The 25,601-nt window shown below is 30.7% G+C and overlaps 4 protein-coding genes across 4 annotated transcripts; 1 reads left to right on the forward strand and 3 right to left on the reverse strand.

Moving 5' to 3' along the window:
* Window positions 1-2,156: 2,156 nt before the first annotated feature.
* On the forward strand, window positions 2,157-3,536 carry LOC116116224. The gene is made up of 2 exons (XM_031402318.1): window positions 2,157-2,345; window positions 2,766-3,536. The coding sequence occupies exons 1-2, from the start codon at window positions 2,322-2,324 to the stop codon at window positions 3,534-3,536; spliced, it is 795 nt and encodes a 264-aa protein (XP_031258178.1). The 5' UTR covers window positions 2,157-2,321.
* A 948-nt stretch (window positions 3,537-4,484) lies between these two features.
* Window positions 4,485-5,433, reverse strand: LOC116116225. The gene is made up of 2 exons (XM_031402319.1): window positions 5,356-5,433; window positions 4,485-5,270 (listed from the first exon to the last, which is right to left on the reverse strand). The coding sequence occupies exons 1-2, from the start codon at window positions 5,431-5,433 to the stop codon at window positions 4,485-4,487; spliced, it is 864 nt and encodes a 287-aa protein (XP_031258179.1).
* Window positions 5,434-6,488: 1,055 nt separating this feature from the next.
* Window positions 6,489-7,968, reverse strand: LOC116116226. The gene is made up of 2 exons (XM_031402321.1): window positions 7,425-7,968; window positions 6,489-6,682 (listed from the first exon to the last, which is right to left on the reverse strand). The coding sequence occupies exons 1-2, from the start codon at window positions 7,966-7,968 to the stop codon at window positions 6,489-6,491; spliced, it is 738 nt and encodes a 245-aa protein (XP_031258181.1).
* Window positions 7,969-22,225: 14,257 nt separating this feature from the next.
* LOC116116259 (ycf49-like protein) lies at window positions 22,226-25,476 on the reverse strand. Its single transcript, XM_031402365.1, is given in 5 exon segments — window positions 22,226-22,333; window positions 24,063-24,089; window positions 24,092-24,133; window positions 24,797-24,875; window positions 25,228-25,476. Coding segments are annotated over 5 exon segments (387 nt in total). The 5' UTR covers window positions 25,359-25,476.
* Between the last annotated feature and the right edge of the window lie 125 nt (window positions 25,477-25,601).

Below are 25,601 nucleotides of genomic sequence, written 5' to 3' on the forward strand. Positions count from 1 at the left end.
TCTTTGCCAGAGCTTCCTAAGGAATAATTTTTATTGGTGCAGAAAACTGTACCTTTTTGGACGTGGAAGCGTTGTCTAGTGCACTGAAACGAAGTACTTCTGCACACATTGCACTACACTTTTTCAAAATTGGTTGACAATCATGGTAGGATAGACAGCTTGGAAGTTACGTTGCTGAAACTTTGGCTTAAGGTATCTCTCTCTTTCTCTCTCTTTATTAGTGTGCGAGTAGATAATCTTGAATATTACAACATTATGGTCTTCAATTGCATCATTCTTCAAGATATCACTTATTTAGTTTTAGGATAAAACTATCAATCTTTTTGTATAAAAACATTTCTGTATTATATTAGTATAATTACTAGATGATTCACACTTAACAGGAATATATACACCCCAAAAGTACCCGATGTCTGTAATAGTTTACACATTCACAAACTCTCTGTGCTTTTTCTACACCAACTTAATTTCCAATTTGATTCACACATTAAAATTAATGTTCAGAGAAGAGGTGAAGAGAGGAGATCTAGAGAAAACTGAAAGGAGTGGACGAATATGGAAAACTATACATTTACCCAAAAAAAAAAAAAAAAAAAAAAAGGAGAGAATATGGAGAACTATAGAAAGAAACGTAGCTGTGATCTCTGAACAATTGTTAGAGGGTTTATTTGCATGTCTCAATTGAGTTTACATGGTACGTGATAATCAAATATTTATAAATTAGCTTATGCTTTTCAGTATTGGTAATGTGAAATATGGCACTAACTCCTTGATATTGTAACACCCTAAAACTAGCAAGCACATTTATTGCTTCCAAGTTTTTCCTATTGAATGCTATCGTAAGAATGAAATTGTAGCAAAAAAATAAAAAATAAAAAAATTAATAAATGGGCTATAGTTGGCACATACTATATAATCATGCTTTTTAGTAATGCTCGCAATTTCATGTTGTAGGATCTCTGTAATCATTCTTCTCAATTTCATTTTTGTCTTTCCGGAGGAAAAATTTTAGAGTGGTTCAGTGATTCAAGTGATTGGTATTCAATAGAAACCCTAGTACCTTCCCACAAGTTTGATGAACTCATGGGATTTGCTATGTGTGCTGTATTTGCAGTTCCTAGTTATTCATATAAATTAGACCCAATAATCATAAATTGTCTCTTAAGCATAGGTTCAATGGATTACAATTTCAAATTTGCCATCCCTGGTTTCACAACTATTGATTTTGACCACATTTGGCTAACCTATTTGTCAAGTGAGTTGTTTCCCCTAAACAACTTGCCAACTGGTGAAATACATGTTTATGCTACCTTTCATGTATCATCCGAGGGTACGATGATGCCCATTGGTACAGTGAAAGGGTGTGGGATTCGTTTAATTTATGAGCAAGACAATGGATAGATGGGTCCTGGTTACAATATTGAGGAAACTCCAGAAGTGGGAAGTTCATCATTACATCGCATTTCTCCTGTGTTTATGAAACACAATTTCAGGAAATTCGAACTTCTCCCACTGATAACAGAGATAAAACTAGCACTTCCTAGACAGACAAGTACTCCTGACCAACCTAAGGAAGAAATTACACTCTTAAAGGATGGTTTTGTCCCTGATATTTTTCCCAACATTATTGAATATCCTTGGGAGGACCTAAAGGTATTCTATTTTGATTTCTTTGCATATATGGTAAATTTTTATGGAAGCAATGCTTTTATTTTTTATTTTTTTTATTTCTTACTTACAGTATTTCAAAAAGTTGAAAACCGTTGATTTTAGTCACTTCAATGAGCTTATCAGAACACCAGACTTTACAGAGTTTCCAGACCTTGGGCAACTCAAATTTGAAGGTTGTACAAGATTGCTAAGGTTCATCCATCTGTTGGAGCTCTCAAAGGGCTAATTGTATTGAATTTGAGAAATGGCAAAAATCTTGTGAGCTTTCCTAGCAACATCTGTCGTTTGAAATATCTCAAGATTCTTAATCTTCATGGCTGCTCAAAATTGAACAAACTACCCCAGAATTTGGGGAGAATTGAGAGTTTGGAAGAGCTGGATATAAGTGGTACTGCAATTAGAGAAGTACCATGTTCCATTGTACGATTGGGAATCTTAAAATGCTATTCCTGAAAAACTGGCAATGCCTTCAGTATTTGCCGGAGCTTCCACCAAAATTATTTTTTGTTGGGGCAGAAAACTGTGCTTCCTTAGATGTGGAAACATTAACTACCGCCCTAAAACAGAGCACTTGTACATACATTGCACTGCATTTTTTTAATTGTTCAATACGGGTCGACAATCGCGGCAAGATAGAAAGCTTGGAAGTTATGTTGCTGATACAATGGCTTCAGGTCTCTTTCCTCTCTCTCTCTGTTGATTATTTTGAGTACAATATCATTGTAGTCTATGAGTAGTCAGTATCATTTTTTTAATTGTACATACAGCGAAATAATCAAAATAATCAACAGAGAGAGAGAGGAAAGAGACCTGAAGCCATTGTATCAGCAACATAACTTCCAAGCTTTCTATCTTGCCGTAGTATGCACATACACACAATCTCTGAGGACATCCTATACATAGATTTGTCTGGTGTGTTTATATATATCATGTAGGATCATTAAGATGTAATGTCTATGTTAATTGATTTTAAAGATTGTGACAGAATTAGTTCTCTTAAGAAAGCCACAGGTAGCATTATCTTTATTTCCAGCATTTCTCTTTTCATTTATGCACGCTTATCATTGATACTCATTATATATCTCATGTTCCAGAATCTAGGTAATCATGAGCTCATGTTGCAGAATCGCTTTTCTGATCCTGAATTTCGTTATCGATCTTCTCAGTATCAACCTCTTCAATTTCATATTTGTCTTCTTGGAAGTGAAATTTCAAAGTGGTTTAGTGATTGGAGTAATCAGAGTTCAGTAGACACCCAACTACTATTCAGTAAACGTGATGAACTCATGGGATTCGCTTTGTCTGTGGTATTTAAAGTTCCTGGTTTTTCGCATGAAGGAAATGCGACAAAAATTCAATGCCATTTAAGCATAGGTTCAAGGAATTATAAATTCAAATTCATCATCTCTACTTCCAAAACTGTGAAGTCTGATCATCACCACCTTTGGCTGGGCTATTTTTCAAGCAAGCTGTTTTATAAACAAGAGTGGCCTAGTGGGGTAGTAGCCATTCATGCTGCTGTTTATATACTCTCCAGAGGTACATTGTATGCTGAAGGTTATGTGAAACAGTGTGGGATTCGACCAGTTTATGAGCAAGACATTCCTCAAACACCAGTAACAGAAAGTTCATCATCACCTAATTGCATTCCTCCAATATTTATGAGACGCAGCATCAGGAACTTTGAACTTGTTCCACCGATGACACAGCCGAAACCAGCACCACCTCCTGACAGTCACAGGCAGACAACACCATCTGACAGTGGTAACCAGAAAGCTCCTGACAACCGCATGCACAGAGCACCTCTAAAGCAAGATTTCTCGATTGAGGACTTGGGAAAGTTTGAAAGTCTGACCTTTGGTTAGGCTAAGTTGTTTCCGGAACAGAAGTGGCCTATTCGTCTAGAGCAACAGGTTCAATCGTTACAAGAGCTTCCTATGGGTGGTCTCTGGTATTTAGAAGAAATAAATTGCAAATCATTATCAAAGCTTCTATCGTGTTCGGACACCGCTATCCGAATGCATTGTACAATAGAGGCTTCTTAAGGACACAGATTGACGATCCAAAGAAGTGATCAAAATCAATAACTTAATTTTGTATGATTATTAAATTTTGTATAATCATTTGTACTACCCAAATTTCCCAGAATCAAAGTTGTATACATATCAAAACTTCTTATCCATAGTAGTAATACCAACAACCGCATTTTCTTATCCATAATTTAAAGTGGAGAAGAAATATTGTGAAAGAATAAGAATACTTAAAATTGAATTAACCATATCAATAATTTGTCCATCGTTTTCTAATTTAGTACTCTCAGTTTTAGGGCGAAAAAGAAAAGAATAAAATCAATTAAGACGTACATACCTCAAGTCAAATAATAAATCTTGTCCCTTTGTTTCACATTTGATTTCGTTTCTCAAATATTTTAGGATTTTGTCATTGAAATGAAGTATTCCTTGGTTGAGCAGTAGAAGTGAAACATCCTAAATTATAGTTTCTTTTTAGGGAAATAGTGGAGTGTGAGTAATAGATGCATCTATCCTTGATTCTTTCTTGGAACTTTTAAATTTAAATATAGGGAAACTGAAGGGTAAAAATAAGAATTACCCCTTATTTATCATACAAAAAGTTATAATACAATAAATTTTAGAATTGTGACATTATTCATTGCCCTCAACTGCATTTCAAATACCAGACATTGCTCGTCCCTTTTATTTATTTACAAGAAATAGTAGTGTTCTGATGGACAATGACAACTATATAAATCTTAAATGCATACACCTGAACTACAGCATTATTTGTTGAAGATACTAAGTTATCTTCTCTTCTAAGACTTCATTTGCCTTCCCTTTCTCGGAGAAAAGAGTACCCTCCCCTTGCTTGAAGATAGAGCCTCTAATATAGGTTGAACCCAACACATCAATAAAGAGGTACACTTGTTGTATAATAAAAAAGATGACTGGCAAAGAACCAATTGCAGCAACAAGAATGGGAATCCATACCACTCCATCTTTGAAGCGAATAAAAATAGCTGCACAAAACACTACCATCATTGCTGCCATTGATAACAAAAGTGTTCCAAGTCCAACAAGCAACTTTCTTGGCAACGGCTTAAGGAAATCTTCTTCTGCGTAGCGGGAAGTGAGAATGGATAAGAAGGTTAATATGGAGCAAGTGGATAATACCAGTGAAATCGCATCTGATACAATAAAAATTTTGAAAGAACTTTTTTTAAGGAAATGAGGAGTCCCTGTCTCGGCATTGGTGCCACCCGGTACAGCCAAAGCTGCAGCAAAAACCATAGTGGTAATAAGTGCTGCCACAACCATGCAATAGTTTGCCGTGTCCTTCATCCATTTCTCCCCCTCCTCCTTTAATTTCTGGTGTTGCTCACTAAATAAAGCTCCAGGAGTTTTTCCATCTTTCTTTTCAGTTTCATCTGCCAATCCTTCTCCTCCTTTTTCAGTTTCAGTATCCGTTGGATTTCCATCCTCATTTTTATCTTTCTCCAATGCTTTTCCATTGTTTTTAGCTTTAGCAACCATGTCCTTATTTTTAGCTTCAGCATCAAATGGATTCATAAGCTTTTTCACTTCCTACAATTATATAAATGTTATGAAATATGGATCCAATGAATTAAGAAAATAGTTTAGTGCACAAAAGAGTGGTGTAGATAATCACCTCAAACCACAACAATTCTCGCTGCATTTGCAGTGCTACTCCTGATACGCTATGGAGCCGTTCTGACGGTGCCAACATCCCAGCCAGATGCAAGATATTGTTGTCTTCCTTATCTTTTTGGGAAACTATAAAATCTCTGAGTGAACCTATTTCATGTATGAGTCTGAAGATGTCCAAGTGACGATTTTTAACAGCAAAGTGGAATATGCTAGGCCAATTATCGTCCTTTTGGAATATTAAATCAGGATATCCATGAAAAAGTATTTTTAAAAACTCGATATTTCCTCGTTCTGCAGCAACAAATATCTGTTTTTTGGCAACTTCTAAAATTTTCTTAAAGTCAGGACTATCCATAGCTAGTTCCCAGACGCGTTGGAGTAGTTTCATTTCTGGGGACTGCTTTTCAATACTGCATAAAACTGGGAGTTTGGTAGAACCAACTTTAGTACTTCACAGAAAAATTAAGCTGAGATAACCAAAGTTCATTTTAAAGAAAAGGGAAGAATATGGTTCTCTATATTTCAATAAATTTAAAATGTGAAAGATAAATTAGCAACTTAATTATTGCATAAATTTAAAATGTGAAATATAACTAATCAAGGTATGCTGAAGCTGAAGGGTTTAAAGATTAGAGAGGACTAACATCGATTGAAGCATTTCTTGATTTTTTCCCAAAGTCCTTGTTGATTGGCCAACTCTTTGTATTTCTCTAGCAATTGCAGCGTATGATCTGGGAAGACAAAAATCAACATCATGGATGATGTAGAATTGATAAATTAACCATTATTGTGTAGCCGATATTACAATATATATTTTAATAATCTTTATTTATGTGCCCTCACAAGACACCAAAGGCCAGATGTTGAGATGAATCAATTTTAAAAATCTTCACAAAACTGAGAAACTCTTTCTTAATATCTATTATAAGATACAAAGTAACAAATATCAAGAAATCAAGACAGAAACTATTTCTTATGTCTTAATAAAAGTAAGAAAGTACTAATAGATCCTTCATTCTTCATGGCCCAACAAAACTGCCTATTTCTCCCTTTATTTCTTTCTTCATACAGCTAAATCACAATTCATGACAATGTAAAATTAGATTGTAAATTCCAAAACAAAAATACAGCTAATCAAGGCATGGTAAAGAGTTTAAAGATTGAAGAGAACTGACATCGGTTGAAGCATCTCTTGATTCTTTTCCAAACTCCTTGTTGATTGGCAGCAGGCAATTGAGCCAAGGCATGTAATGCTGTTTCCTTTTTCTCTATTTCATCATGAGCAGTAGCTAACTCTTTGTGTTCCTTTAGCAATTGCAGCGCCAATTCTGGAAAGACATAAATCAAGATCATGGTAATGTAGAATCAATTAATTGTGAATAGTAAATTGCATCATTATTTTTGTGCATTAATTTTGAAACACGAGTAAGAACATTTTACGATATATATTTTAATAATCTTCATTTTTGTGCGCTCACAAGATACCAAAGATTAGAGGTGAGATGTTTAGAAATTTTCATTATTGAGAAACTATATATCTTTCTTAATATTATAACACAAAGATCAAGAAACTCTCTCTAAGATATGAAGAAACTACCACTTGTGTCATAATAGGTCGATTGATTCTGATCAACTATCATAATTTTGATCCAATTTCATAAATGACATGTACTGTGATAAGATGATAAATATTCATTCAATATTATTTCAACTAATCTAATTAATAAGAGGGCTTGCCGTAAATGGTGAAACAGAATGTAGTTGCAGTAAATGGACATATCATAGATAACAAATCTGATTAAGTAATTAAATTCAAAAGGTTGAGTAATGTAACATTTATAAAGTAGGAATCTGATCTTTGTCCCAAACAACGAGATACAAAATTGGTAATTGATTAATTTGACAAGTTATATCACCTATCTCATTATACCATAAATAATGTGGTATTCACTAATTGATTAAATATAATATATATTCACCTAGTCACATTATATTATATATGAAATTTTGAGATGATAATTTTTTAGGTAGTTAAAGTCAAAACAATGTAAAGAATATTGGTAGTCTTACCGTGAAAACCATTTTTTATCAGAGCAAGAAACAATTCGACCCGATCAGGAGGCTTTAAGGAAGTTTTAGTGAGATGATAAAGCCAATATGTAATTTCTTCATGGCCGAAGAGAACTGCCAACAAAAGTGGTGACATTTCCTCATTACCTTTCACCTGTGCTAAGTACTCTCCATTGTTCTTCATCTTTTCCACCTCTTCTAAGTTTCCATATTTCTCTTTTATCATTGCCAATTCTAAGTTTCCATATTTCTTCTCATTTACCATTTTCTGGGCAACTTTTATCATTTCCATGGCAAGTTCCAATTTTCCAGATCCAGCAGCAAGACAAAAAGCCGTATTGCCAGATTTATTTCTCACAACTAAATCCTCTAATCCATCCAGCTCATGAAGCAGTTTTCTAGCAAATTTGCAGGACTTTAGAGTAGCCCCAATATGGAGAGCCGTATATTCATTATCAGAGATCGTAGCCCCAAAGTTTATTTTTTCTTTTTCATCTATGTAATACTTCCAATCACCACGTAGTGCAGCTCGATACGAAATCATGCGTCTTCTTCTCTCGTTCGGTTCTACATATTTGAAACAAGAAAAAGTTTCATGATATTACATTTATGTATATAAACATATATCATATAACGGCAAGAGCAAAGAAAAAACTTTGGGTTAATATCAAAGTTATATTATAAGATTTCATATCAATTCAATTATTAAATTATTAAATCTTTGATGATATACAATTACCTTTAAAATTATTTGTTTTTCACTTTTTACAATTTACACTTATCTCTTTTATTTTTCATTATTTTAAATATCTTTCTCCATCAGTCCATCTCTCTAAGTTTCTTTTATCTAAAAGAAAATAAAAAACAATTTATCGCAATCTATCAATAATATTTTGTTTTTCAACTCTTCTAATATAATCACTATTTAATTCTCTTATAATATACAATTATATTATAACACATAGGAAAGAAAAGAATATAATAACAAATAAAATTTTATAATATTATCAAGAGATAACTTTAATTATTGTAAACATTCGTTTAATTCATTTTCGTGATTTGTTTCTACTTCAAGACTTTAAATCACTTCTGCCTTTCTAAAAAATTCTCTAGGTACTTATAATTATAATAAAAAATCTCTAATTTTAAGAAAATGTATTTAGTGATATGAATAAGGTTGACTATAATTTTCCCATACTTGTAAATTATAATGTATTGGAACAAAAAAAAAATAGACGAGATAAAAAAGAATTTCAGGTTACGCCTCTAAATGAAATCAATTTAAAATCTATCACTTTTTACGTACTTTCAACAGGTAACATCAAAATTTACCTTGAGGAATATCAACTGCTACGGATTCACCTGTCGACATCAAGGCAAACCTACAAGGAAGCTTAATTTTTATAAGAGCTTTTGTAAGTAATACAGTGGCGATCCCCAGTAACCACCCTCTAGTCAATCCCAATTCTTTAAAGATAAAAATTAATAGACAAAGCCTCTAGTGGCCTCAAGGAAGCCGCTAGAGGGGCCACTGATCACAACGGCTACGCATGGGGTTGGTTGTTCGAGTTGAACAAGGGTCAAAGTGTCATCTTTCTGAGTAATGAGGGTTGGGGGGTTGGATTAAAAAAGGCAAGTGTCATTTGTTGATTAACAATGGCGTCCTTAATGGGGGTTAGGGTCCAATTTTTCAAACAAATGGGTAGCAATAGGTGAAATACATGGGGTTAATGAAATAATAAGAAAATAGAACTCAACAAAAGAAACAAATAGAAAACAAAAAAAATGGGTTGAAAGACTTGCCTGTTTTAGTTTTGGGGAGTGGGATATGCAATTCGTAGCTAAAAGAAAGGTTTCAATGTGAAGTGAAGGACGTGGAGAACAATAGTAGACGGAGTTCAAGACAAACAGGAGGAGAGTGAAACAAAATTTCAAAGTTAAGCCGGACATATTTATAGACCTCTATATATAGGCCAACATTCAACAGCAAATAAATAAATTATAATAATGTTAATTTATCTAAATAATTTTTTCTCTTTCCATAAATAATAAAGTAGTTTCATCATATTTTAGGCATAGACTATTGTAAAAAAAAAAAAATGACATGAATTTACTTTAAAAAAATAAAATGAAACTAATTATTTTAGAATCAATTTGCTATTGATGTATTATTTAGTACAATCACTTCAAATTTTCATGTTAAAATAATCAGTTATAAGAAAAATTACAAGGTGTTTGCTAAACATTAGTCTAAAGCGTATTTCAATTTTAAAGGTGTAAGATTTTCATTTTGAAATATGTGGGGCTCTTTACTTTTTCCTTAAACTTCAAGGGTGTCAAGAAAAATACCTCTATTGCATGAGAAACGTGGGTCGGTAGTCAAGCAGATTAGAAAAAAAAAAATGTGGTTTTAAGTCACGCTATCAATAACATTTCTTTAAATATTACATACAAAATGAAAATAAATACAAGCATTACTTATTCGATAAGTACTGATACTATAAAGACAAGAATGACGGTAAAAATATGTAAAAATCACTTAAAATATTAATATTGTGTGTGAGGTTTTATTGACACCCCTGAGATTTGTTAAAAGACCAACGAGACCCACATGTTTCAGAATGAAATGATTACACGTTTGTAATTTAATAATGAAACAATCACACCCTTGTGATAGAATGACAACACAAGAAAAAAAACCAATTTTTTAATTTCCCAAATGTCTTATAACTTTCAAACTGGGTAATAAATGTCAGATATTAAATTCTTCATATTGTGTCAGAAGAGACAAAATAAGGGTAGTAAGTCATTGTAGAATCCAAATTAAATTTTTAAAAAGTTCTGTTAATTATAAGGGTGTAAGTGTTTCATGTTGAGGTTTTTTTGGTTTGTTACCTAAACCTCAGGACTGTCAAATAAAAACCTCTAGTGCATGAGAAACGTGGATAGATACTCAAGCAAATAAAACACAATGTCATTTTATGTCAAGCTATCAATGACAATGCTATATTTAATACAATCCAATCTCATCCAATTCAATGTCAAAAAAATTAGTTGTCCACAAATTTTGCGATTAGTAGAGAGAAAGGAACTTGAAGATTAACCACAAAAATGAAACATTTTAATGATATTAACACATTTGAAATTGTTAACGGATTTGAAAATATATCCTCTCATCATTTAATTTTAACCTAAATATTTTTTTCTCTTTCCATAAATAATAAAGTAGTTTCATCATCTTTTAGGCATAGACTATTGTAAAAGAAAAAAGACATGAATTTACTTTAAAAAAAAATTAAACTAATTATTTTAGAATCAATTTGCTATTGATGTAATATTTAGTACAATCACTTCAAATGTTCACGTAAAATAATCAGTTATAAGAAAAATTACAAGGTATATGCTAAACATTATTATAAAGTACATTAAACATTATTCTAAAGTGTATTTCAATTTTAAAGGTGTAAGATTTTCATTTTGAAAAATGTGGGGCTCTTTATTTTTTTCTTAAACTTCCGGGGTGTCAAGGAAATACCTCTATTGCATGAGAAACGTGGATCGATAGTCGAGCAAATTAAAAAAAATGCGATTTTAAGTCACGCTATCAATGACATTTCTTTAAATATTACATACAAAATGAAAATAAATACAAGCATTAATTATTCGATAAGTACTACAATAAAAAAAATCTAAAAATCACTTAAAATATTAATATTTTGTGTGAGGTTTTATTGATACCCCTGAGATTTATTGAAAGATCAACGAGACCCACATGTTTCAGAGTAAAATGCTTACACGTTTGTAATTTAATAATGAAACAATTACCACCCTGTAATAGAATGACAACACAAGAAAAAAAAAACCAATTTTTTCATTTCCAATTGTCTTAAACTTTCAAACTTCAGTACTTTTAACCATTTAACACATTATTTATATTGGGTAAGCAAAGGATAGAAATGTTAGACATTAAATTCTTCTTATTGAGGAAGAAGAGAAAAAATAAGGATATATTAGTCATTGTGGGTGTGGAATTGTTTTTTCACAAGGTATCTCTCATTTTTAAGGGTGTAAGTGTTTCATTGAACATGTGGGGCTTTTTAGATTTTCCTTAAACCACAGGGATGTCAAGTAAAAACATCTATTGCGTGAGAAACGTGGTCGATTGTCAAGCAAATAAAAATGAATCGGTTTTAAGTCAAGCTATCAATGACATTTCTTTCAATATTACGTACAAAATGAAAATAAATACAAGCTTAATTAGTCGGCAAGTACTGTACTATAAAGACAAGAATGATCTATATATATATATATATATATATATATATATATATATATCATATGTATATCGTGTGTGTGTGTGTGTTAATAACTTAAAACAGCAGTGTGAGAAGTTTCTCTAACACCCTGAGATTTATTGAAAGATCAAGGAGACCTGCATATTTCAGAACGAAACGCTTACACGTTTGTAGTTTAATAATGAAAACACTTACGTCCTGTGATAGAGTGACAACACAAGCCCCAAAAAAAAAAAAGGTTTCTATTTCCTAAATGTGTTATAATTGTTAAAGTTTAGTATCTTTTAAATCATTTAATATATTTAATATTTCATCTTGTAACAAATGTTAGATATTAAATTCTTCATATTGTGTCAAAAGAGACAAAATAAGGGTAATAAGTCATTGTAGTATCCAATTTAAATTTTTAAAAATTTCTGTCAATTATAAGGGTGTAAGTGTTTCATGATGAAACTCATGGGTTTTTTTTTTGGTTTGTTACCTAAACCTTAGGGATGTCAAGTAAAAACCTGTAGTGCGTGAGAAACGTGGATAGATACTCAGGCAAATAAAACAAAATGTGATTTTATGTCAAGCTATCAATGACAATGCTATATTTAATACATTTCAATCTCATCCAATTCAGAGTGGGTTGTTTTTAAAAGATTATGAGGACCAGATAGTATCTTTCTTAAAAAATTAAGTTGATAAGACATAACCCTTGATTTAATTTTTTTTAAATAATTATATATTTTCTAGATAATTAATTGTCTGCTATTGCTTTAATCTATCACTCTAGTGATAAACAAACACATGACAATGCTATATTTTAAAAATAAAACCTTATTTTAAATCAATTTTTTTCAATGCCTTTTCTATATTTGTTTCAATTTTTTTCTTTTGTTATTGGTAAAAAAAATTATTATCTTTTAGAACCAATGCCAAGAAAATTAATTCATTCGCCCAATAATAATCTTTGCCAATGATGTAAAGTAACTTAAATTATATGGGTTTATTAAACTATATGGATCTCTTTGGATTTTACCTAAACCTCAGGGGTGTCAAGAAAAAACTCTACTGCATAAGAAACGTGGGTCGCAAATGAAATGACTTGTGGTTTTTAAGTCAATCTATTAATGACAATATCGTAATTAATACAATTCAATCTCATCTAATTCAATGCCAGGAAAATTAGTTTAAAGGGTCAAATTATTAAACGTGTCATGAATTGGTTGATACACTTTGACACGAATAATAAATGAGTTCGTTTGGGTTGTGACCTTTGACAGAAATAATTAATTTTTCATAGAGTATTCTCATTTTTAAGGTTGTAAGTGTTTCATTTCGAAACATGTTGGGATTTTTTTTCTTTTTGGTTAAAAAACCTCTATTGCATGAGAAACATGGGTTGATAGTCAAGCAAATAAAATACAAAGTGGTTTTGGGTCAGGTTATCAATGACATTTCTTTTAAAATTATACTTACAAAATGAAAATAAATACAAGCTTTAATTATTTGACAACTACTAATAGTACAAAGACAAGAATGATAGAAAAAACCTCATAGAGACATAAAATAGCAATATTGTGTTAGAGGTTTTAATTAACACCCCTGGGGTGTATTGAAGGATCAAGGAGACCCACATGCTTAACAATGAAAGGCTTACACATTTGTAGTTTAACAATGAAACATTTACATCCTTGTAAAAGAATGACAACACATAAAAAAAAATAATAATAATTCTTTATTTCCCAAGTGACTTATAACTTTCAATGTTTAGTATCTTTTAAATCATTTAATATGTTTAATTTTTTAGTCTTCTAACAAATGTTAGATATTTCATTCTTTTTTTTGCGGGGGACGAGACAAAATAAGGGTATAATAGTGTCGGAATTAATTTTTCACAAAGTATCTCTCATTTTTAAGGGTGTAAGTGTTTCATGTGGGGCTTTTTTTTCTTCTACTTAAACCTTACGGGTGTCAAGTAAAAACCTCTACTACAAGAGAAACGTGGATCGATAGTAAAGCAAATAAAACAGAATGTGGTTTTGAGTCAAGCTATCAATGACATTTCCTTTAATATTACATACAACATAAAAATAAATATAAGCTTTAATTATTTGGCAACTATTGATACTACAAAGTTAAGAATGACAGAAAAACCTCATAGAAACATAAAAAAGTAATATAATATGTGAGAGGTTTTTATTGACAACCCTTAGATATATTGAAGGATCAAGGAGACCCAAATGTTTAAGAATGAAAGGCTTACACATTTATAGTTTAATAATGAAACACTTACATCCTTGAAAAGAATGACGAAAAAAAAATAAAAAAAAAACGAAATCCTTTATTTCCCAAATGACTTATAACTTTCAAAGTTTAGTATCTTTTAAGTCATTTAATATAATTAATATTTTGATCTTATAACAAATGTTAGATATTAAATTCTTCTTATTGTGGGAGAAGACTCAAAGTATTGGTATATTAGTCATTGTAGCATCCGAATTATTTTTTCACAAAGTGTCTGTCAATTTTAAGGGTGTAAGTGTTTCATTTCGAAACATATGGGGTTTTTCTTAAACCTCAGGGGTGTCTAGTAAAAAACTCTACTGCGTGAGAAACATGGGTCGATAGTAAAGCAAATAAAACAAAATATGGTTTTAAGTCAGCCTATCAATGGCATTTCTTTCAATATTACGTACAAAATGAAAATAGATACATAATTTAATTAGTCAGCAACTACTAATACTACAAAGACAAGAATGATTGTTAAAAAAATCTTTTAATAACTTAAAATAGTAATATGGTGTGAGGGGTTTTAATTAACATCCTTGAGATTTGTTGAAAGATCAAGGAGACTCGCATGTTTTAAAATGAAACACTTACACGTTTGTAGTACTTCCACCCTTATCATAGAATGACAACACAAGAAAAAAAAAAAAAAAAAAAAAAAAAAAAAAAAAAAAAAACAAAAAAAAAAAAAAAAAAAAAAAAAAAAAAAAAAAAAAAAAAAAAAACAAAAAAAAAAAGATATTATATATTATATATCTATATATATATATATATATATATATTTTATCTCCTAAATGCCTTATAATTGTCAAAGTTTAATATGTTTTAAATCATTAAATATATTTAATATTTTGATCATGCAACAAATCTTAGATATTAAATTCTTCTAATTGCTGGAGAAGAGACAAAACAAGGGTATATTAGTCATGGTAGTGTCTGAATTAATTTTTTCACAAAGTATTCTGATTTTTAAGGTTGTAAGTGTTTCATTTCGAAACATGTGGGATTTTTCTATTTCCTTAAACCTTAGGGGTGTCTAAAAACCTCTATTGCGTGAGAAACATGGGTATAAAATAGAAAGTCTTTTTGAGTCAAGCTATCAATGACACTACTTTCAATATTACATACAAAAGGAAAATAAATACATGTTTTAATTATTTGGCAACTACTGATACTACCAAGACAAGAATGATAGTGACAAAATTTTTATGATAACCTGAAATAGTAATATTTTGTGTGAAGGCCCATCGAGACCCCTGAGATTTATTGAAGGATACAAGAGACCCGCAAGTTTTAGAATGAAACGTTTACACCCTTGTAATAGAATGACGAAACAAGAAAAAAAAAAAAAAAAAGCAAAAATTTTTATTTCCCAAATGCCTTACAACTGTCAAAGTTTCGCATCTTTTAAATCATTTAATATGGTTAATTTTTTTTATCTTGTAACAAATGTTAGATATTTCTTTTTTCTTTTTTTCTTTTTTTTTTTAATTTGCAAGGGAAGAGACAAAATAAGGGTATATTAGTCATTGTAGTATCCGAATTAATTTTTCACAAAGTGTCTATCAATTTTAAGGGTGTAAGTGTTTCATTTCGAAACATGTGTGGCTTTTTTTTTTTACCTGAGACCTCAGGGTGTCAAGAAAAACCCCTACTTCGTGAGAAACGTGGGTTGATAGTCAAGCAACTAAAACAAATGTGGTTTTGAGTCAGACTATCAATGACATTTCCTTTAATATTACATACAAAGTGCAAATAAATACAAGCTTTAATTATTTGGCAACTACTAATACTAAAAAAACAAGAATGACAGTTAAAAAAAAAAAAATTATAATAACTTAAAATAGCTGTTGAGAAGTTTTTTTGACACCTTTGAGATTTATTGAAAGATCAAGGAGTCCCGCATGTTTCAGAATGAAACGCTTAAACGTTTGTAGTTTAATAATGAAACACTTATGTCCTGTAATTAAAAATTATTTAATATGTTTTTATTTTTATTATCTTGTAACAAATGTTAGATGATTTTTTTTTTTTTTTGGCGGGTGAAGAGACAAAATAAGGGTATATTATTCATTGAAGTATCCGAATTAATTTTTCACAAAGTGCATTTCAATTTTAAAGTTGTAAGATTTTCATTTTGAAACATGTGGGGCTCTTTATTTTTTCCTTAAACTTCGGGGCGTCAAGGAAATACCTTTATTGCGTGAGAAACGTGGGTCGATAGTCGAGCAAATTAAAAAAAATGCGATTTTAAGTCACGCTATCAATGACATTTCTTTAAATATTACATACAAAATGAAAATAAATACAAGCATTAATTATTCGATAAGTATTGATACTACAAAGACAAGAATGACAATAAAAAAAAATCTAAAAATCACTTAAAATATTAATATTGTGTGTGAGGTTTTATTGATACCCCTAAGATTTATTGAAAGATCAACGAGACCCACATGATTCAGAATGAAATGCTTACACGTTTGTAATTTAATAATGAAACAATTACACCCTTGTAATAGAATGACAACACAAGAAAAAAAAAAACCAATTTTTTCATTTCCCAATTGTCTTATAACTTTCAAACTTTAGTATCTTTTAAACCATTTAACACATTTAATACTTTGATATAACAAATGTTATATATATATTTGGGTAAGCAAGGAATAGAAATGTTAGATATTAAATTCTTCTTATTGAGGAAGAAAAGAAAAAATAAGGATATATTAGTCATTGTGGTTTGGAATTGTTTTTTCACATGGTATCTCTCATTTTTAAGGGTGTAAGTGTTTCATTTCGAAACATGTGAGGCTTTTTCGTGTTCCTTAAACCACAGGGATGTCAAGAAAAACATATATTGCGTGAGAAACGTGGGTTCATTGTCAAGCAAATAAAATAGAATCTGGTTTTAAGTCAAGCTATCAATGACATTTCTTTCAATATTACGTACAAAATGAAAATAAATACAAGCTTTAATTAGTCGGCAAGTACTGATACTATAAAGACAAGAATGACAGCAAAATATATATATATTGAAATAGCAGTGCGAGAAGTTTTCCTGACACCCTTGAGATTTATTGAAAGATCAAGGAGACCCGCATGTTTCAGAATGAAATGCTTACACGTTTGTAGTTTAATAATGAAAACACTTACGTCCTATGATAGAGTGACAACACAAGCAAAAAAAAAAAAAAAAAAAAAAGGTTTATATTTCCTAAATGTCTTATAATTGTTAAAGTTTAGTATCTTTTAAATCATTTAATATATTTAATATTTCATCTTGTAACAAATGTTAGATATTAAATTCTTCATATTGTGTCAGAAGAGACAAAATAAGGGTAATAAGTCATTGTAGTATCCAAATTAAATTTTTAAAAATTTCTGTCAATTATAAGGGTGTAAGTGTTTCATGTTGAAACTTATGGGTTTTTTTAGTTTGTTACCTAAACCTCAGGGGTATCCATAAAAACCTCTAGTGCGTGAGAAACGTGGATAGATACTCAAACAAATAAAACAAAATGTGATTTGATGTCAAGCTATCAATGACAATGCTATATTTAATACATTTCAATCTCATCCAATTCAGAGTGGGATGTTTTTAAAAGATTATGAGGACCGGATAGTATCTTTCTTAAAAAACTAAGTTGCTAAAACATAACCCTTGATTTATTTTTTTTTAAATAATTATATATTTTCTAGATAATTAATTGTCTGCTATTGCTTTAATCCGTCACTCTAGTGATACACAAAACACTTGACAATGCTATATTTTAAAAATAAACCTTATTTTAAATCAATTATTTTCAATGATTTTTCTATATTTGTTTCAATTTGTTTCTTTTGTTATTGGTAAAAAAATTAATATTATTTTTTAGAACCGATGTCAAGAAAATTAATTCATTCGCCCAATAATAATCTTTGCCAATGATGTAAAGTAACTTAAATTATATGAGTGTATTAAACTATATGGGTCTCTTTGGTTTTTTACCTAAACCTCAGCGGTGTTAAGAAAAACCTCTACTGCATAAGAAACGTGGGTCACAAATGGAATGACTTGTGGTTTTAAGTCAATCTATTAATGACAATATCGTATTTAATACAATTCAATCTCATCTAATTCACGCCAGAAAAATTAGTTTAAAGGGTCAAATTGTTAAACGTGTCATGAATTGGTTGATACACTTTGACACGAATAATAAATGAGTTGATTTGGATTGGATTGAAATAATTAAATGAATCAGGCTTGGATTGAAATTTATTTGACACAACCCGTCAACCCGTTTTAACACTCCCACTTCCACTTGTATGCCATAAAAAAATAAAATACCAAAAAGGTTAATATAGTATTTATATTATCTTTAAATGTAATTAACAATTATTAAATATAATAAATACGATCAAAAATATGTTAGGATCAGGAAAAAGTTGTAGACATGTAGTTTATAAGAACTTAGACACCTTTTTAAACTGGTTTTCCAAGAAAAATTATACCCAAACCCATAAAAAAACTACTGTCCAAATCATTTCCTATCAAAGACTAACTACCCAACTCAGTTCTTCTTAATTTGGGAGTTCTTATTAATTTGGAGGTGGGTTTCCAATTATCACGATCTATAGATTTTCTTTGACCGTCTTGTTTGGGTTAAAGTTAAATTTTTCAAAGCTGTAATATAATCTATATATATATATATTGGCAAAAGTATTCTTTTGACAGACATCTTCTCTTTGTAACGAGCTCTAATCTCTACTCCAATGGCCAACGTTCTTGGTGCTTCGGCTTCTCTAGCTCCTTGGTCAGCTAAATTCTCTTCTTCTTCTTCGATTTCTTTAATTGCTCCTCGCAACTCTCTTCTTCTTCAATCTCCATCTGTGACTCCGAGACTGAGTTTGAGCTTGACTTCTATTCGTTGTCAACGAAGCGTATCGGAGACTGAAGGTTAGTATCAAACTTTAACTTTTTTTCATTTTTATTTTGATTTAAAAAGAAATTTAAATTTTGCTTGATAATTCATGCTTATACTCGGGTTTACCAACGTCATGATAGATTAGGATTTAGGAGCTCACATGATATTTAATTAGTTTTTACTTAACCTTGTCAAGTGATATGGGATTTAACTATTCAACCGCAAGATATAAATTATTTCAAACCATTTGTATATCTATCTCCAAATATTGTCAACATTCGTTTATTAATACTCCCTTCTTTACAGACAATGATTGGGCCACCGGAAAGGATGTGAAAACTCCAAGTAGTATGGTTGAAAAGCTTAGGAAACAGTTAACCCTGAGCACTGAGGAAATTCGAAAGCTTAAAACATCAATTGATTCAGCATGGGAGGTTTTGGACGAAATATCATCGAGCCATGGAAAAAGTGAACCATAAACCGAAAAACCAGGCAGACATGAATTCAATCGTTAGAAATTGAAAATGGCTTGTTATGCTAATGAAATAAATGTTATAACTACTAGGAATACTATGCTGTTGTATGATGATTGGGAGTTGGGACCTTCTATGTTATAACTTCTTCAGATTTCAATAAAAAAAAGTGCATGATGTATTAATTTGATGTGTGTGATTTACAAAATAAATCTTAGTGTCAAACACATAATCAGCTAGAATACTGATGTTTTCTATTTGATTAAATTAAATTATTAAATAACTTGAAATCCTTATGGTTTTTTCCTTATTAGAAATGATATATACTTTAATATATGATCTGAATTGCATGATAAATGAGTCTACCTATAAGTGTTATCTATCTTTTTCGTCTAATTAAATTAACCACTTGGGTTAAGTGATATAAGAAGGTTGTCTTTTGACAAGTATCACTATAAAATGACTATATTATTTTTATTAATTGTCTTTTGATAGTCTTGTATTAGTTATTAATTAATGGGCTACTTTTTCTAAAACGAATCAAAAAATACACAAAAAAGGGCAAAAAAAAGGTTCTTACTGTTATTAGTGTCAAACACATTATCAGCTAGAATTATTACCGATGGTTTTTATTTGATTAAATTACTTGAAATCCTTATGGTTTTTTCCTTATTAGAAATGATATTGTAATATATACTTCAATATATGATCTAAATTGCATCCTAAGTATCAATACAAGTGTTATCTATCTTCTTCGCCTAATTAAATTAACCACTTGGGTTAAATGATATAAGAAGGTTGTCTTTTGACAAGTATTACTATAAATTGACTTTATTATTTTCATTAATTGTCTTGTATTAGTTATTAATTAATGGGCTACTTTTTCTAAAACGAATCAAAAAATACACCCAAAAAAAAGGGGGGAAAACGGTTAGTTACCGTTAATATAGAACTATTTTAAAATGAAATTACTATAAAAAAAAATAAACCAAAAAGAATTATTAAAATTATCATAAAAATGGGAAAGAAACGAAATTAAGGAAAATAAAATATAAATAAAAGTTTAAGGAGCAAATAAAATAAAACTAAAAAAACAAAATCTAAATTAAAAATTAAAAAAAGTTATAAGAAACTAAGGAGCACCCCTACCTTACTAGAGAGGTTTATAACTGACCTTGTGAGACCTTTACCAATGATAAAAAAATAAATACTAAGTTTAGCCTTGTTTGAGGTTGCAAACCTTTTGTCATAATATAAAATGGAAACCTCAAATATTGGGCTACTGGGTTATCATTGGGAGCTGTAGCTTATGCACAACCCATTTCCCAAGTATCTAGCCTCCTGTTCCATATTTGGGCTCGTTTAACCTAACTTTGACTGATTTTTTTATTTATTAGATAAATAAAACCCTTACCAAACAATATTATATTTACAACTTAGTCATACAATTAAGCAAAAAATATAGGATAGAATAATTATTTTATATAAATTTTATAAAATTTTTATTTGGTTGTATGACTCAATTATAAATATAACATTATTCAACTCTTAAATATTCGTCTAAAGCTCAAAATTCTTTTAATAAAGATTGACTCACAACCCAATCTTATAAACTTTTTCTGCAATTTCAACGTGATACCTTGTAATTGTTTGACTCGCAATTAGACAAGCGAGACCCATAACGAGCAGGCAAGATCCGTTTATGAGCTGTTATATCTGAATTGTGAGAGAAAATTTTTGAGATTAAATTATAAGTATAATATTACCCAAAATCTCATCTTAACCACTACTGTTTAGACATCTCCATTGCATTCATGGACAGACCTACATTGAACCAAGCATCTTTTCTTAACCACTACTGTTTAGACATCTCCACTGCATGCATGGACTAACCTACATTGAGTCGAGCAAGACCGGGCATTTATTTGTGTTTATTTTTGTATTTTTACAATTTATGGTCTTATTTATCTTCACATTTAAATATTTTAAGATTTATTATTGTTGTTTTTTTATACATAGCCAATAAGTCTGTATTTTATTGATTTATTATTAATAAATATGTTTATGAACATTTTAAAAGGTCTATGAAATTAAACAAGATTAATAGATAAATGTTATATAACTCCGTTAAATAAACAAACAAACATAATAATAATTAAGAACAATTATTTTATATTCAATTTAATTTTGATACTTAAAAACTTTATTTAGTTTATGAAATAATTATAAATTTATGTGATGAAATTACTATGAATATATCTTTTAATTTTGTATATATATTATTTTTGTAATTTTTTTTCCTTGAATTTATCATGTTATAAGGTTAATTCCCTTGAAGAAAATTTATAGGGGTCCATTCCTATGCTTGCACGTACCAGAAACATTATGGAACCATGTTACTCTGCATAAGACCATAAATATACAACACTATCTTATAGTTATATATCAACACCATACATATATAAAGTTGTTTCTTGACAAGTTATAGCTATTCAGAAAGAGAAAAAATAATTCTTCATTCCGGATACTACTTAACACATTATGGCAGTTAACTCCATCAATCCCTCGTCAACAACTACATGATCACAATCCATTACTTTATTTGCAAAGAATTACCTCCAATTTTGAGATTTTAGCCCCATGACAATCGTCTTTGTCATCAATCAACGACATTTCCAGCATACCATTTCCTTTTTTCCTGAAAAAGGTAAACAACTATAATTCATAGCCAAAAAATGGTGGCTTTTTATAATCATTCTAACGGAGAGCTGGTGAGCTGCTTACCTTCATTATGGATATGTCTAATAAACAATAAGGATATGCATTCGAGGAAATGATTATATCCTGATACAGGAATTTTACAGATTCTGTGACCATTCCTCTGACGATTTGTATATTTGAAATGCAGCATTACACATTGTAGCATTACCTATCACTGTAAATGCGGCTTGAAGAGCCACCAATACCTAACGATCATAGATTAACATGCATGTCATTCGAGAAACTTTCTCAAAGAATAATCACTCTCTTTTAATTGAGCACAAGGGCACAGAAATGCAATGTTCAACAAAACAATGTATTGCTTAATTAAAATAACTGTGGTCTTCAGATATTCATGTATAGAACTATCCATAGTACGTATAATCACTGTGACCTGAATGTAGTGGACAGAAAAATGCCTCGGCCAAAAGCAAAATATTAATTTGTGTTCCCGTTTTATAACATACTCAAAGGTAATGTGAGTACATATTGATTGTTGATTTCTAATCCAGCCAACAGATACACTGAACACTAAGTTTATTTATATAAACAGTTAGGTGGTCAAAACAGAATTGCAAGGGGGTGATTAAATTACTGATCTTGTTTTGTAAGTCGAACAATACTTGGGATGGAAGCAGTTTGTTTAACAAAAAACTGATCCAAACCCCCCGACTTCATGTGAAAATATGTAAAAGTCCATATCAATTTAGAATTTATCCTATATAGAAGAGCTTATGTATGTCCAAGCTTTATGAAACCATTGAACATACAATTTAATTTAAGTTGATGCACATTTTTATTTGCCAACAAAAAACTACTTTTTCTGAGCCAAAAGAAGAAAATGTGATATACCCTGAGTTAGTTAACCAAGCCTCAGAGCCATTTCGAACCCAAGGAGATCTGATTTGTCTAAAATTGGGTTTCAGACACTAAAAATAAAGCAACACCAATTCAACACAAGACATCATTACTTAATGAACTAGACACACTTCTAATGTAATCTAAAATGACATTAACTGAATCCTCAAATCAACACCTATCTGACACAGATACCAATATGCAAGTGAAACTCCCTATGTAACACCAGCAAAGGTCATTAGAACATCAAGTACTTGTGAATACAATCTACAATGGAACAAAACCACACACCACACTATAACATCATACACAGTTTCAAATTTCCTATCATTACTCAAGAAGCACAACTGTAACTTTATAACAAAATTCAGGGAGCACATAATTTTTCACTCTACAGTTGTAACGTTTGCTAAACTCCTTATTCAGGGATAAATACATAGCAATAATTGTGTTAAATCAGTAATTTCCCGCAATTACACAATTTGCTTAATTAATTTCACTTGTTCTTTTTAAACTCAGTCAAGCCTATCAGAGAGTAACCTAATGAATTCCCGACAATACCAGATTTCTTATAACTCCATGTCGCACATATACTTGAATAATTGTCCTTCATTTTCTAATAAATATCTCACAACCTCCCTCAGGGGTTTTCTCCTAATCCTTACAAGTTTTCCATAATTGTAATTAAGCCTTTCATTTATCGGAAAATGGCACACATCTGATTATTGGGTTGTTAACATATAAAGATGGCAAAAAAGCTAATAGTGTTTCCACCTCTAAGTCTTTAGTTACCTCAATATAAATCACTTGGTAATGGATGAAGAATGAAACATCACAGCAATGAGAGGCACTGCAGTTCCATGGGAACTAAAATCAGGATGAAAATTACAAATACTTGACTAACAGTGTACAAAACATGTCCAACTTAACTTAGTACCATAACTACGAGTTGAATACAGTGTAAAGTGTCAAAGTAAAGTAAATGAACCACTTGATTAAAACAAGTTAACAATAGCTTCTCCATTTCAATAAATTTATACTATTACTCAAAAAAAATGTATAGTAAATAAAGCTTACCTCAAGAGACTCAGAATTATAAAAAAAAAATGCCATGTGCATGCACAAAATGCTTCACCAAGCAGGGGTACCTAAACAATAATGGAGAGGAATGAGTCAGCACTTACTGTATTAAATCAGAACCTACAAGCCAATCTGAAAGGCTAATACCTAAAAGATATAAGACATTCAAAGATAAATACTGTGCCCATTAAAGTAAGAAGGAAACTAGAATTAGTATCATTCCAACTATTTCCAAGAAGACTGCAACATAAAGGGGCAACAGGATTTTATGCAGTCATACTCATCCTATTATGGTTTGTGTATCAGTTGCTTTGATCCATTTATTTTCTCATTGAAGTTGGAACGAGTTTTACAATCCTTATAACTAGGTCAAGTCTATTTAGACTTGTGTTATGTGGAGTTTAGTATTTAGAATTTGTAAGTTTAGGCTATAAACCAAATTTGTAGGGGCGACTACATTTCACAATGTATTGACTTAATTATAAATAGTAAACCTATCCCTTAAAATCATATTAAAGCAAAATAGAACAGGCCTAGTTTGATTACAAATGCTTATAATTTAGTGAAGTAATTGAAGAAAATATTTCATAGGTCTGTAGAATTTTGAATAAACACAAAATTCATCTATGGAACATGTTTACCAAGCATACACCAATTAACAATGCATTCCAAATTTTAGGTTAGTCATACAAGGAATGCAATGTAACAAGCAAAGATTGAGAAGAGCTCACCATTCCCCATGAAAGACCTTTCCATGCTTCATACTCAGATTTCTCTCCATATTGCCACACTAAAGCCATTGCAGTAATCCTTTTGAACAGAAAATTTAGAGTCAATTATACTTCTTCATTTTCCAACTGAATGCTAATCATCGGTATAAAGAGAAAATTCAAACCCCACAATATACAGAATTGTTAATCATCGGTATAAAGAGAAAATTCATACAACTATACAACACAACAAAATTACAATAATGAATCTAAATTGCTAAGTTGTGGTTAGCATTTCATTTTCCAAGTAAAACCTAGGGAACACACACACAAACATGATTAGGAGATACCTGCTTTCTATCAATTTTTCACTCATCAGACTTAGCATTAACGAGAATAAATAAAACACAATTATTATAATAGCCACAATTGTGAGAGAAGAAAACCCTCACCATTCAACAACACTGGAGACATGCACGACCCAGGTGGGCAAGGACAAGGCATTGGATGGTTCACTCGGTTGCAAAGATGAGGCCAACAACGACAATTCAGCAGCTGAGGCAGGTCCCACTCCCACCATCATGAGGACCAAAGTAGCTCCAACTAGACCAACAACAGCCTTTTCATAGTCAAGAATTACACATTTTTTATGGGTCTTGGACCTTGAGTTTTAGACAAGTCAGAAATAGCCACTGGTCTCTTGAAGGCTTCAACAAGATCCTTTTCGCTGGAATAAACTCCAACTGCAAACATCAGAAATCCTAATTCCAGAGCATAGTACCTAGAAATAGATTAAATATTAGAATCATAAGCATAATATTTGTAG

Source organism: Pistacia vera, unplaced genomic scaffold (assembly GCF_008641045.1).
Source record: "Pistacia vera cultivar Batoury unplaced genomic scaffold, PisVer_v2 Contig767, whole genome shotgun sequence".
Lineage (NCBI taxonomy): Eukaryota > Viridiplantae > Streptophyta > Magnoliopsida > Sapindales > Anacardiaceae > Pistacia > Pistacia vera.

Bases quoted from the DNA above. Each gene is read 5' to 3' on its own strand.
- LOC116116226 (XM_031402321.1), bottom strand. From the start codon at position 7,968: ATGATTTCGTATCGAGCTGCACTACGTGGTGATTGGAAGTATTACATA. The intron at 6,683-7,424 runs GTAAGACTACCA...ATGTCTTTCCAG, and splicing joins GATAAAAAATGGTTTTCACG to AATTGGCGCTGCAATTGCTA.
- LOC116116224 (XM_031402318.1), top strand. From the start codon at position 2,322: ATGTTGCTGATACAATGGCTTCAG. The intron at 2,346-2,765 runs GTCTCTTTCCTC...CTCATGTTCCAG, and splicing joins TGCTGATACAATGGCTTCAG to AATCTAGGTAATCATGAGCT.
- LOC116116225 (XM_031402319.1), bottom strand. From the start codon at position 5,433: ATGTTGGCACCGTCAGAACGGCTCCATAGCGTATCAGGAGTAGCACTG. The intron at 5,271-5,355 runs GTGATTATCTAC...ATATAATTGTAG, and splicing joins GAGAATTGTTGTGGTTTGAG to GAAGTGAAAAAGCTTATGAA.